Raw genomic sequence first — 13999 nt, forward strand, 5'->3', positions numbered from 1 at the left:
ATAGTAATCAAAATTTATCCAGTTAAGTAGTCTTAACTGTTATAAACCATATTATTTTATAAAGCATCATTTTTCTTGGTCGAGCAAGTTTATAGTATTGTCAAAATGAAATTTATCTGTCTGCCTTCTTTTAACTTTAAGAAGTACTTCTCTGGGTTTTTGTTTTCTTCCTTTCCTTTGTGTAGGCCATAGGAAAAGGATACAGAGTAGAGTTTCATGAACCTGAAACTTGGTGGAAATTTGATCCTGAAGAATTAGAAAAGTAAGACACTCGAATTTTTATTGAATCCTTATGTTTTCTTCTTTCTTTTGTGAATTCTGACATCCTTTCACAGTTTATTGAATACAAATGTAGGTTCAGGAAACTGAGGGTAAAATGTGAGGACCTTTTTACTCTGGTTTTTGGCTAGGCCACTTCTCTGCATTGTCCTTCCACCTTCATCTCCTTCCCATGTTAGGTCCCATCAACTTTTTACTTTGTGCTTTCATGTTGCTCCCACTTTTCTGTCTTTTCAACTACAGGACCATAATACTATACCAAGATCCTTGGAATCAATGTGTTTTGGAATTTAGGTTTTAGCAATTTTTGAAAGGTAATATAGTGCATATACATCTAATCTTAAAACTCCCTTTTCAGAGTTTGGGGGAGCATGTTATAATCAAACATCTTACTATTTCTGCAGCAAATCATGACTAGTCAATTCAAGTAAATAACAAAGAATCTGCATAATGTAAAGTCAATTCTGAGTAAGTTGTTCTGCCAAATGAGTACAGATCTGGGTAAAGTTTGCTGCCAAATGAGTCAGGGAGAACTGAGTTTTTGCAGCTTAACCAGATTTCAGTAATTGTCAGAGATTGTGAACTTCTATTTTCAGTCCTAACTCTTCCATTTGTACCTATCTTTACCTTTTCCCTTCATATCACTGTGTTTCCTGACTGTTACTCCTTTTCTTTTTCTTTACTTTTTTTTTTTTGAGATGGAGTCTCGCTCTGTCGCCCAGGCTGGAGAGCAGTGGCGCAATCTCAGCTCACTGCAAGCTCCGCCTCCCAGGTTCATGCCATTCTCCTGCCTCAGCCTCTCTAATAGGTGGGACCATAGGTGCTGGTCACCATGCCCGGCTAATTTTTTTGTATTTTTAGTAGAGACAGGGATTCATCGTGTTAGCCAGGATGGTCTTGATTTCCTGACCTCATGATCCGCCCGCCTCGGCCTCCCAGAGTGCTGGGATTACAGTCGTGAGCCACCACGCCTGGCCTTTTATTTTTACTTTTATTCTCTTCCTCGTCCCCCACCTTCCCACCTCTGTTTTTAGGTAACAACTTTATTGTGATAAAATTCATGTACCCTTACAATTCACCTATTTAATTGCATACAATTCACCTATTTAATTGCATACAATTCAGTGTTTTTCTGTATATTCACAGAGTTGTGCAACCTTCACTCCTCTTTTTTTTAAACCAGTTTTTCCCCTTCTACCTCACTTTGCTTCAAGCTGTTACTCTGTGTATGGGGTCCAACTAATTTACTTCCCTCTTCTTTCATTCCTTTGGCTACTTTCTCTTTCTGATTTGTATGCTGTGTGTTCATGTATAGATAGACAAACAGATTGGTATTAATATCTGATATTTTTTGCCTGCCTAGCTGTGTGTGTGTATCATACCTGAGGTGGAAGAGACAGAGGCTTAAAAATTAAAAATATTTGAGTAATGCTGAATAAATGGATGGTAAAATGCTATGCAGTTATGGCTTCATTACATTTTTGAGGAATTGTTAAAATTTATTATTTTCTTAATATAAATTTACCTTTATATAACAAAGCCAGTTTAACTGATACCTGGTGTAGTTTGATTTTTGAAAGGGATTGATTGAATCATAAATATTGGCATCTTGTGGATTTAATCTTTTTTTTAAATTAAAAAACATATTTTTTGAGACCGGGTCTACTGCTGTCACCCAGGCGGGAGTGCAGTAGTGATCTTTTTTTTAAAATTTTTTTCAGACAGAGTCTCATTTTGTTGCCCAGGCTGGAGTTCAGTGGGGCGATCTCAGCTTACTTCTGCCTCCCAGGTTCAAGCGATTCCCCTGCTTCAGCCTCCTGAGTAGCTGGGCATACAGGCACCTACCACTACGCCTGGCTATTTTTTGTATTTTTAGTACAGACGGGGTTTCACCATGTTGGTTAGGCTGGTCTCGAGCTCCTGACCTCAAGCAATCCACCTGCCTTGGCCTCCCAAAAGTGCTGGGATTACAGGTGTGAGCCACTGCACCCGGCTTGCAGTGACGATCTTGGCTCACTGCAACCTCTGCCTCCTGGACTCAAGCGATCTACCCACCTTGGGAGTAACTGGGACTACAAGTGTGCACCACCATGCCCAGCTAATTTTTTTTTTTTTTTTTTGGTAGCGATGGTTTCGCCATATTGCCTACACTGGGCTCTTGAACTCCTGGGCCAAGCAATCCGCTGGCCTCAGCCTCCCAAAGTGCTGGGATTACAGCTGTGAGTCACTGCACCCAGCCAGATTTAGCCATATCTTGCTAATTTTCAACTTCATCTCATTTTTTCTTCTATCTTTTTTGCTTTCTTTTCTTATCTTGAATGTAAACGTCAGCTTTGAAAAGTAGACATTTCTGGCCTTTTTCCAAGATAAATAAATTGGCATTTGTACATCTAGAATGATAAATGTAAAAATATGTTTCCTGTATGTTTTGTCATGTCCAGGTCAAGTTACAGAAAACTATGAGGGTAAAATAAGTTGTCAGGAGTTCTTTGAGGGTCCAGAATAAATTTTAAACCACTTTTTAGTGTCATATAACCTCACATACAGAAAAGTACATAAATATAAATATATAACTTAACAAAGTTCTTACAAGATCAACACACGTTTAGCTATCACCCATGTCATGGGAGCATTGCCAGCATCTCAGAAGCTCTTTGCATTCCTCTTCCCAGTCACAGTTACCTTTTATTCTCTAAAGGTAGACATTGTTTTGCGTGGGTAATCATAATCTCTTTCTTTAAAGTTTTGCCATAATATCTTTGGCCTTAATATCATAGTTTGGGGGCAGGAGCAAGGTTAAAAAAAATACTATAGTTTAGTTTTGCCTTTTATCAAAGCTTTATATTATGTATAATACATGTATATGGAATCCTACAGTTTATATTCATTGTGTCTAATTTATTTCATTCAACATTATGTTTGTAAGAGATGTTCAAATTGTGTCTGTAATAATAATTTGGTGTTACCCATTTTAAAATGTGATAGGAACTGTCATAAACAACTTCTAAAAAGTGATATTTTACTTCAATTTTTGCAAGTCCTGGAAGTCCAATCTTTCTGTAATTCTTAAAACAGTATCTCATAATCTTTAATTTTGTTATTAACGAGGGGATATAGTCAGCAGGCTCAGTGAATAGGTAGTTCTATGTGAAGAGGATGTAATTAACATTTTTCTGTGATATATGGAATCTTTATACCTTTTTAAAATATTGATAAAAACATTTGAGTTTTTAATAAGTCTTTTTACGTAAAATGTGGGCAGATGAAGTATATATTATTTGCAAAATATTATTTAGAATTTGTGTACTTTTTCTCTAAAACAGTTAATTCTGTACATTCTGTACGTTCTGCAACAAAGATTTACAATCCTTTTCTTTTTTGTTAGGAGGAATAAACATGGTGTGTCTCGAAAGAAGATTGCTCAGATGTTGGATCGTTATGAATATCAAATGTCCATTTCTATTGTAATGAATTCAGTGGAACCATCACACAAAAGCACACAAAGACCTCCTCTTCCACAGGGGAGACAGAGGTGGGGAGGCTCTCTTGGCTCACATAATCATGTCTGTGTCGCAAATAATCATTAAATTAGCTATTTCAGCTAACACATTTGTTGTTGCACTTGAAAAAGAGTTAGTGAGCCTGTCTTGGAGTTTAAATAGTTTCAAATTTAAAAAGGCTACATTGCCTCACAAAGGATATTCCCAGCAAGTTGTTTAAATTCCCAGCAAGTTGTTAAAGTGTAAATAAAAATTATATGAAATTGTATTTTAAATGTTTTTATATTCTCTTGTTGTAATAATCTTGGCTTTTATGGAAACACCTGAGTAGTAGAGTGGTGGGTAGGAGCTAGGATGTTTTTCTACAATCGAATTTTAAACTAATTTATCTATTTTATAGATACTATTGAACAGTTTTTTAATAGTTCATATCTAAATCTAACTTTTCATAAAACTTTAGTGTTTTTCTTTCACTACCTTAAATATGCAAGAAATACTAACTTGGTATAGGGTACCTTAGTTTTCTCTATTCATTAGACAGGTAAAATTATATTTCAGCTGATTGATCTGTGTGACAAAATTATTTCTTAGCTATAATCAGCACATCACTTAGTTCAAACAAAATTCCCCAGCAAATGACAGACAGTAGGTATATCAATCACCTGGGGAGTTTTCTGCATAATATGCGTATTCATCTTGTAATGCATACATAGTTATCATCCTCCTTCTCAACCCATCTCCCTAACCCCACATGCTTGCCAGTTCTTGAAGGGATAAAGTGATTCTAATAATGTTTTACTTCTCTCTGTTCAATTTAACGTGATATAATTCTAGTATAAAAATATTTTGAACAGTTGCTTAACCTGGTCATAAGAGGATTTGTACTATAGAATATCTTCTAGTACTAATTTTTCTGTAGAGCAAATTATATTTCTCTCACTGGATAGTTTTCTTTATTAGATGTGTTTCTTCATATAAGATTAAAAACTGAGATGGAATTCATTTCAGAGGTCTTGTCATTCATCCCCTGCCTTCAAACCAAGCTTTACCTAGACTAACCTAGATAATTAAGCGTTTCTCTTTGCAACATGAGGAAAAAAACACTACTACTTCTCTTAATGCCATTGTTACCAGTGTCTTCTGAAGAATATTTCTTCAACAGTTTTGATTTACTTTTTTGATTTACTCTTTTTAGGGAAAAAAAACCCCAGCTAATCACAGTGCTGTTTTGAAAATTAAGCATTATGATTCTTTATATGTTTTACATATATTTTGTGGCCTTTAAACTTTCTCCTAAACCAGCACATCTTGAATCTCATGGTATTTCTTTGTTTTAAAACCTTTTGCTATTCCTTTCAACTTTAAATATTGTCTCACATCTTTATATTACTTTTTAAGTTGTGAGACCAAAAACTAGATTCACTGCTATCAACAAGGTCTTTGTTACATTGCCTTTAGTGAAATAAGAATTTGATTTTATTTGTACTATTCAGTGCTGTTAACATTTGAATGAATATTACCTTTATCTTGTTTAATACGTGTGTTTGTATATATTTGTTCATCTTAACTACGATGTAAGAATATGCTAATTCATGTTTTGTGTATAAATGTATATTGTATACATATACACATCTTCATCTACGTTTTCATATATTCTTTTAGAGTAATACTTGTTGGTGTTTGGACTTGCGTTTCTAAGTATTTTATTCTGTGGATGAGCGCAGTTTGAAAATTGTACAAAAGGATTTCATTTTGGGACAGGTGAAACAACTCTTAGGTAGACTATATGTCCCTTTCCCTCTGTCTTCATAAACTTAGGAATAATGGTACTATAAATTTAGCTTTTTGGCCTGGCGTGGTGGCTAACACCTGTAATCCCAGCACTTTGGGAGGCCGAGGTGGGCAGATCACCTGAGGTCAGGAGTTTGAGACCAGCGTGTCCAACACAGTGAAACCACATCTCTACTAAAAATACAAAAATTAGCTGGGTGTGGTGGTGTGTGCCTGTAATCCTAGCTACTTGGGAGGCTGAGGGGGGAGAATCACTTGAACCTGGGAGGCAGAGTTTTCACTAAGCAGAGATTGTGCCACTGGCACTCCAGCCTGTGAGACAGAGCGAGACTCCATCTCAAAAAAAAAAAATAATAATAATTTTTTTAAAATAACTTTTAAATTTATTTTTGGAAAGTAGAGCATTGCCTTTGGGAGAAACAGATTATGAGGAAATATGTTCATATTAAGTTTATTTTAATTTCCAGATTTTATTATAGACTTGTCTTCATCTCCTAGTTCTAACTACTAAATAATAATCAGTTAGAGATCATTCGTCATTACCAATTAATTTTCTTACATTATAATGTTAGTGAGGCAACTACTGTTGCATCACGGAGTCCAAATAAATAAATCTTACTGAGGCAGGGAAGCTAACATTCTTACTCGGAATTAAACAAACAAGGTCTTGTCCTGCTACGTGGGCTGGATGGAGTGTGGTGGTGTGATCATAGCTCGCTGAAACCTTGAACTCCTAGGCTCAAGGGGTGCTCCTTTCTCAGCATCCCAAGTAGCTGGGACTTCAAGCATGCACCGCCACACCTGGCTTATTTTGCATTAAAAAAATGTTTTTGTAGAGATGGGGTCTTGCCTTGTTGCCCAAACTGGTCTTGTACTCCTGGCCTCAAGTGATCCTCCCAAAGTGCTGAGATTACAGGCATGAGCCACTGCACCAGCTTTAGTGATTTTTTTTTTTTTTTTTTTTGAGACAAAGTCTTTCTCTATCGCCCAGGCTGGAGTACAGTGGCATGATGTCAGCTCACTGCAACCTCCACCTCCCAGGTTCAAGCGATTCTCCTGCCTCAGCCTCCCGAGTAGCTGGTATTAGAGGCGCACGCCACCATACCTGGATAATTTTTGTATTTTTAGTAGAGACAGCGTTTCACCATGTTGGCCAGGCTGGTCTCGAACTCCTGATCCCAGGTGATCCACCTGCCTCTTGGCCTCCCAAAGTGCTGGGTGGGATTACAGGCGTGAGCCACCACACCAGGCCTAGTTGGGTTTTTTTAAGGTGGAAAAACAGTTGTTTTCCTAAACATTATGGCTAGTTTTAATTAAAAACAGAATGGAGGAATGAATATGCAGTGGAAATACTAAAATCACTATTTAAAGTCAGTGGTGTTTAAAAATCTATAAAAATGTGAAATTTACAATTTTTCATCAAAATTCTATTCAGACAGTCTTTTTTGGGGGGTAGGGTTAAGAGAGGAGATCTCTTTCTGTTGTATAGACTGGACTTGAACTGGTCAGTGATCCTCCTGCCTCAGCCTACCTGGTAGCTGGGATTACAGGCACTCAGCCAGATACAGTGTTAATGAAATAGACACCTGCTGCTATACCCCATTCTAGCCATCTCCATCACAAATAATTAAAGTGGATATTAATCATATTTAACTAAGATGGAGTACATCTTAGTTAAGTAGAATACAACTTCTAGTTTGGTTCAGTAAGATTACATTGTATTTTTTTTTTGTTTGTTCCATAGGTTTAGTGTAGAAGTTACTTTTTTGTGGTAAATGAATTTATGATTTTTTATGTTTCATAATTTTAGTAAAAATTCTTGTGTGATAATTAATTTGAACTTTTGGTATTGCTTTTTAACCAGGTAATCTTTATTTTCAGTGTTTATCTTTGTAAAAGATAATGTTAGCTTTTTTATATTTTTGTCTGTTTTAAAAGTAAGATTATTTACAAAAGAATGAATTTTTTTAATTGTTGGAGTGGGTGATTTAAGTATTTGAACTTTGCTTATCTCTTGTCTAATTAATTCAGATTCTGGAATTTTTCAGTTGTACATATAGATAAGTTTTGAAAATATGATTTAAGAGGATATGAAATGTTTGTATTGGCTATACTTGAATTTTTTTATTGCAAAAATGTCTGATTTTCTGAAACTGGTTTTCTAACTATTTATAAAGAAAATTGGTTGTGGTCTCTTTGGAAAATGTAGAAGAAATGTAGTTGTGTGTTCTAGTGCCTTGGCCAGATAGGCTTGCTACTCTATTGAAGTTTATGTATTCTGACATGAATACAATAACTAATAAGGGCTAAAGTTGTATTGTTGTTGCTTTTTTTTTTTCCTCAACATTTGCAATCCACATTGAACAATGTCTTATAACAAAATCTTAGCTTATGATTCAGAATAAATAATTCAGAACATTGAGAATAATTTGGTGGCAGCAGCAGGAGTAAGTTAAGTTTGATTTTTTAGAGTTAAGTTTTAGGAGCTACAATTTATAAATTAAAAATTTTCCTATTAAAGTTACCAGCTGTATCTTTGTAAATTTTCTGAGAAAGAGAGATTGTATTAAGGGATTAATGAATGTTTGGTGATAAGATTGGCATACAAATCTTTATTTTTAAAAGGTACCTTTAAAACAGTTGGCTTCCCCGTATGTATACTGTATTTTCTTCTCACACTATCCTTAGGATGGTAAGAAGTAGTAGTAAATTTCTTGAAATAGACCCTAAAAATATAGGGATTAGTGATTGTCTTATGTGTCATTTGGATTCCTTTTTTACTTTGCAAAGCAGTATTTAGATTGATTCAATTTAGTTGATTTAAATTGCCAAATATGTTAAGCCTAAGTTTTCACTTTTGCATGGTTTGTAAGTTTCAGGGCAAACCTTGAAAAGCTAATGATTGTGATTATCTGCAACTGAGTTCAGAAAACATGTAAAAGAATGGCTACAATTTACTCTCAGTAATTTAGACTACATTAAGTGGTGTATATGTAAGCAGTAATTTGAAAGATCTCCTACAGAAATTCTTTTTTTTTTTCTTTTTCTTTTTTTTTTTTTTTTTTTTTTTGAGACAGAGTCTCGCTCTGTCGCCCAGGCTGGAGTCCAGTGGCGTGATCTCGGTGCACTGCAAGCTCTGCCTCCCGGGTTCACGCCATTCTCCTGCCTCAGCCTCCTGAGTAGCTGGGACCACAGGCGCCCACCACCACGCCCAGCTAATTTTTTTGTGTTTTTCATAGAGATGGGGTTTCACCGTGTTAGCCAGGATGGTGTTGATCTCCTGACCTCGTGATCCGCCCACCTCGGCCTCCCAAAGTGCTGGGATTACTGGCATGAGCCACTGCGCCTGGCCAGAAATTCTTAATGTATTATCACTCTATGCACAAGAAGAAGAAGAAGGAGTAGTACAAATAACTTTGGAAAGAGAGTCTCAACAGTAAATAGTTATTAATTCTAGAAGCTAAGCTGTATGTGTTGAAAAGTTTTGACTTTTTATATATCCAATGGAAATTTATTTAATCATTCATAATCTCTTTTTCTTCCTTCTCCTTCTGGCAAATTCTGTTCTCTGAAAAATAACCCTGTTACATTCCAGTTGTGGTAATTGTAATAATTACACATTATAATTCACTTCCCAGAATGGAATATGTTAACTTCAGTAAGTTCTCTTAAGTTTCAGTGTGAAAAAAATAGATTATTTTTCTGTAGCATGGACACAGGCACAGTCTGATCCCTAATCTCAAAACTAGACACAATTGCATTAGCAATTGGTGAGTAACTGAAGACTTCACATCGAAGTCTTGGTTTGGTTTTTAATATTTCCATTTCCTTTTTTTTTTTGTAATTGGAACTACTTTTTGTAAATTGATGGGAAGATTGAAATACTTTGAAGGAGCTATTGGGTTTGCCTCTCAGTTTTGCTAGTAACTAAGGGAAAAAGAATAATGTGGTTTTTCATGGTTGAAATTGTGTTTAGTAGAGTCCATTGAAATACACTTTATTATTTGGATTATTTTCTTATTTTGCAGTTTTAACTGTTTTCAGATGGTACATGTAAAGTTAAAGTTTTATTCTTGGTGTTAATTTTCTTTTTTTTTTGAGACGGAGTCTCGCTCTGTCGCCCAGGCTGGAGTGCAGTGGCGCAATCTCGGCTCACTGCAAGCTCTGCCTCCCGGGTTTCTTGGTGTTAATTTTCAATTGGTAATTATAATAATTATACAGCTTTCAGAATATCTCTTCATTCTGAAAGAAATTTTGAAGAGTAATTCTGAACTCTTCAGTTTTTTAATATAACAAAATGAAAGAAAATATACTCAGGAAGGGATTGTGGGTTCTTTGTTTTCCTTTTTTTTTTTTTTTTCCGTTTTTCTTAATCTTAGAAATCACATTTCTTTTTCTTTCATAGTCTTTTCTTGTATACATGTTTTCTTTCATTCTATTCGTTTTTTGCTCAGCTGTCCTCCTGTAACCTCATTAACATTCTTAATGAAGATGATGGAATGGTAAGTGACTGGCGAAGCGGGAGATAATATCTTTTTCCCTCCTGTATTCTACGGAACTCATTCCTTCTCAGCCTTACTTAACCCAGTTAAATTTATACACCACAGCTCTGCATTTAGTTTCCTGACCCTGTGGGTTAGGTAGAATTTAGATATGAAAATGGCTGGAAATATTTATAAAAATCTATTATGTTAATCATTGGTGGGGAATCCGTAACATGGCATAGAACTTGAATGTATGGATTTGAGAAAAAATATTTACATTAACTTAATTATATGATGATGGATGCTAATTGATAAGCAGTAGGTTGAAATTCACTGTTACATAATTCACTGTTATGTCATGGTGCTGGTTGCCCTTAACTGAATGATTTTGAAGGAAAGCTGATAACTATTTTGAGTTAAATTTTTACAAGTGGTTTCTTATATGGTGCAATGCTGTTGCAACAAACAATAGGAATTTTGTAGCAAAAAGTCTTAATAATATCCATTTAAATAACTGCTGCTTATTTAATGCCCATCAGTGCTAGGCCCCCATCTAAATGTGATTGTTACAGTCGTTAATTTTCACAATTCTACAATGGCTTTAGAAAGAGGAAACAAAAATTTAGGTTAAACAATTTACTAACATGATTTCTCTAGTAAGAGATAAAACTGTGATTCAAATCTATGTTAGACATTTATCTACTGTAACCCTGTATTATTTTTAAAACACATAGTTATCTTTTTTTTAATTTGGTGTTTTTCCAAGGTTAAAAAGAAATTCCAGTGAAGAGTTGATTCCATTTTTATGGTATCTTTATTTTTTAAGGTTATAAGGTATGTTGATTTATCAGGAAAGTTAAATGAAGAAATCTTTAAGAGGCCATTTAGAATTCTGTTTTTAAAAGTCACAATTGAAAAGAGTTGGGCCAGGCGCAGTGGCTCACGCTTGTAATCCCAGCATTTTGGGAGGCCAGGCGGGTAGATCACCTGAGGTGAGGAGTTCGAGACCAGCCTGGCCAACGTGGTGAAACCCTGTCTCTACTGAAGATACAAAAATTAGCCGGGCGTGGTGGCATGTGCCTGTAATCCTAGCTACTCGGGAGGCTGAGGTAGGAGAATCACTTGAACCTGGGTGGCAAAGGTTGCAGTGAGCCAAGATGGCGCCATGCACTCCAGCCTGAGCAACAGAGTGAGACTTCATCTCAAAAAAAAAAAAAAAAAAAATTGATAGAGTTTATACTATTTAATGTTTAAATGTTTTCTGTAAATTAAACATCAATGCGCTTGATAATCATATTTCAGGAACTTTTTTTTCCATTGAATTATTTACATATACTGTTGTACTTTAAGGCTTTAATTTTAATATTTTATTATTTTAATTAGCATTTGAAATGTATAGTGTTCAATAAATGGATTGTTAAATTATGTTAAGTTGAATTTTTTTAACCCTAATTAATTTTCAGGCAGTATTTCCTAAAATAAGTCAATACTACTTTTAAGTGGTTTTACTTATTTTTGTTTTATGTTCACTTATTACGTAAGTATGTTAGTAGTAGACATCATGGAAATTACATAAATTTTCTGAATATTTGAAGAATTAAAGGAGTTTTTTCTCTATAATAGGAACTTTTTTATTATGGAATTTTAAATTAATTTTCGAAAAGAACACTAAAAGAGTTACTTAAGTTTGCTTTGTAAATAATTTAAATTTTACAAGGAAAATCTTGAAGTACAGAATTCTTACTGTTGGGTATTTGCTTTATTTTGTTTTAGTCAACTTAAAAAAATTGAAGAATTGGGTCTTGTTTGGTTTCTCTTAATTCCTTAAGAGTAGTTTATGTTTTTTCTTCATCGTTCTAAATGTTAGAGTTGGAGTTTTTGTTTAGAATAGAAAAGTTGGAGTTTTTGTTTAGAATAGAAAAGAAGAAATGTCATTGGTTTTATGAATAGATTCAGATAGTTTTCAATTCAGGAAACTGGTAAGCAGTACATAAGGGTATTGAGATTATAGGAATAAAGTTCAATGTAACCCTTGGCAGAGATGCAGTTAAGACATTTATCTAGAATATAAGTAAATTGAAGTATGTATAGGAAATGTGATAAGAGTAATGGGCTAGACATTTTGAAATTAAAACCAGGGATCTTGTTATCTTTGGATCACTGCTGTGTCCTAGGAGCTTTATTCTTTACTAAGAATCAGTAACTGTTTTATTCGATATTAGGCACATTCTCCCTAAAACAGTCAACAAACTTTTGATACAAAGGAAGCAGTAATCAAAGAAGAGCAACGTTACAGGGCAGTTTGTAATAAAAGTTGAGTATCCCTATCTGAAATGCTTGAGACCAGAAGTGTTTCGGAGTTCAGATTTTCTTTTGGATTTTGGAATATTTGCAGAATACCTACTGATTGAGCATATCTAACCTGGAAATCCAAAGTGCTCCGGTGAACATTTTCTTTGAGCATCATGTCAATCAATGCTCAAAAAGTTCAAGATTTTGGAGCTTCTTGGATTATGGGTGCTCAACCTGTATAGGAAACGTGGAGATGGAGCATGAATCAGTTGTATTTAATACTTGCTGGGGAAAGGATTTCCAGACCACCAGAGAAGAAGGATCACGCATTTAACTTGGTGTATCCGATGCCATATCAGAGCCTTTTCTTCCATTTTAACCTCACCAGTAGTCTTTAGATTTGTGGTTTATGATCAAGAAATTAAATCCTAGAATACAGATTAGTAGAGCAAAGTTGAGGCTTTTGATTATCTATTTCTTTTAAGGTTTTTTGCTTTAACACTTTACAGAAGAATTTCTAGACTGTCTGAGAAGAATACTTCAGGTATTTGTCCCAGTCTTAAAGTGGTTCAACAAAAAGTTCATAATCACTTTTTAGAACCCTTTTCCCAAAGAACTGTGATCCTACGTCTAACTTAAAAAAAGAAAACACACAAATGCTTGCATCTTTTTTCACATATTTATCTGTATTCAGCAATCAAGAATAGCTGGTACTGATGCATATCTTTACATGATTTTTCATTATTTATCTGGAAATAATATATATTGGGTCATTATTTGGCTCTTCAACCTCAGTAATTCAGTAACTTTCTTTCAGTTAATTTTGTTGACCTGTTTTGGACACTTTTCAAAATATTTGTAGCATGATTTTACTGGGAAGAAAACATTATTACAAGAGTTAGGCAGACTGAGTTCCACCTCCATTTGTGTCCATCCTTTCTCTCGTTTATCGAATGCCTTCACCTGTGCTCTGAATTGCATCTCTTTCCTTCTCAGGAAATTTTATACATTGTCAGTTATTCCTTCTCTCTGTAACTTCAGCCTCGCCGTCTTTCCTGAGTCTGACCCATCAACAATTAAACATGATCAAGTCTTCCGATTTAAAAGTCCCTCTTTCTTGACACAGCTCATTTATAGCCAAACTTCTTTCTAAAGAGTAGTCTACATTCATTTTCTTTTTCTCCGTCACTTCTGCTAATATTGAACCCACTCCATTTTAGTTTCTGTCCCTATCATTCCTCTAAATTGATTTTTAAGGTCTCCAGAATATTCCTCTGTATTTATGGGCATTATTCACTGCTCATCTTATTTGACTACTCAGCAGGCATTTAACTTTTGATCAGCTTTTCCTTAAAATACTTTACTTGGCTTCCTTGACATCATGGTTTTTGTTCAGAACTCTGTGACTATTTCTGTCTCCTTTGCTGCCTTCTCCTCTTGGTCCTTGAATTTTAGAATTCTTCAAATTTCAGTTCTAGACAATCTTCTATTCTTACTCTTAGCTTTCCCTATGTGGTCTCATCATTTCTCATGTGGACATAGTAGTCTCCCCACTTTTATTTTTGCCACCTTACAATTTTATCCACAGAGCAGCTAGAGTAGTCTATAAATTCTTTTTAAAATACATAAAATCACTCACTGCTTAAACACTAC

At 34.9% G+C, this 13999-nt stretch overlaps 1 protein-coding gene across 23 annotated transcripts in view; it reads left to right on the top strand.

Annotated features, from left to right (window-relative positions):
* Nucleotides 1-13999, top strand: part of N4BP2L2 (NEDD4 binding protein 2 like 2) — a 115817-nt gene that overhangs the window by 18097 nt on the left and 83721 nt on the right. For 12 of the 23 annotated variants that reach the window (XM_058437678.1, XM_058437679.1, XM_032150512.2 and 9 more), the window contains exons 5-6: nucleotides 186-262; nucleotides 3665-3811. The exons of 3 other annotated variants lie outside the window; for them this stretch is intronic. In XM_058437678.1, coding sequence (XP_058293661.1) covers nucleotides 186-262; nucleotides 3665-3811 — 224 coding nt within the window. Of the gene's footprint in view, nucleotides 1-185; nucleotides 263-3664; nucleotides 3849-13999 lie in introns of those variants that run through there. 8 more of the 23 variants (XR_009213191.1, XR_009213192.1, XR_009213193.1 and 5 more) reach the window with 2 other exon arrangements.

The sequence above is a fragment of the Hylobates moloch genome, unplaced genomic scaffold (assembly GCF_009828535.3).
Source record: "Hylobates moloch isolate HMO894 unplaced genomic scaffold, HMol_V3 SCAFFOLD_4, whole genome shotgun sequence".
Classification (NCBI taxonomy): Eukaryota; Metazoa; Chordata; class Mammalia; order Primates; family Hylobatidae; genus Hylobates; species Hylobates moloch.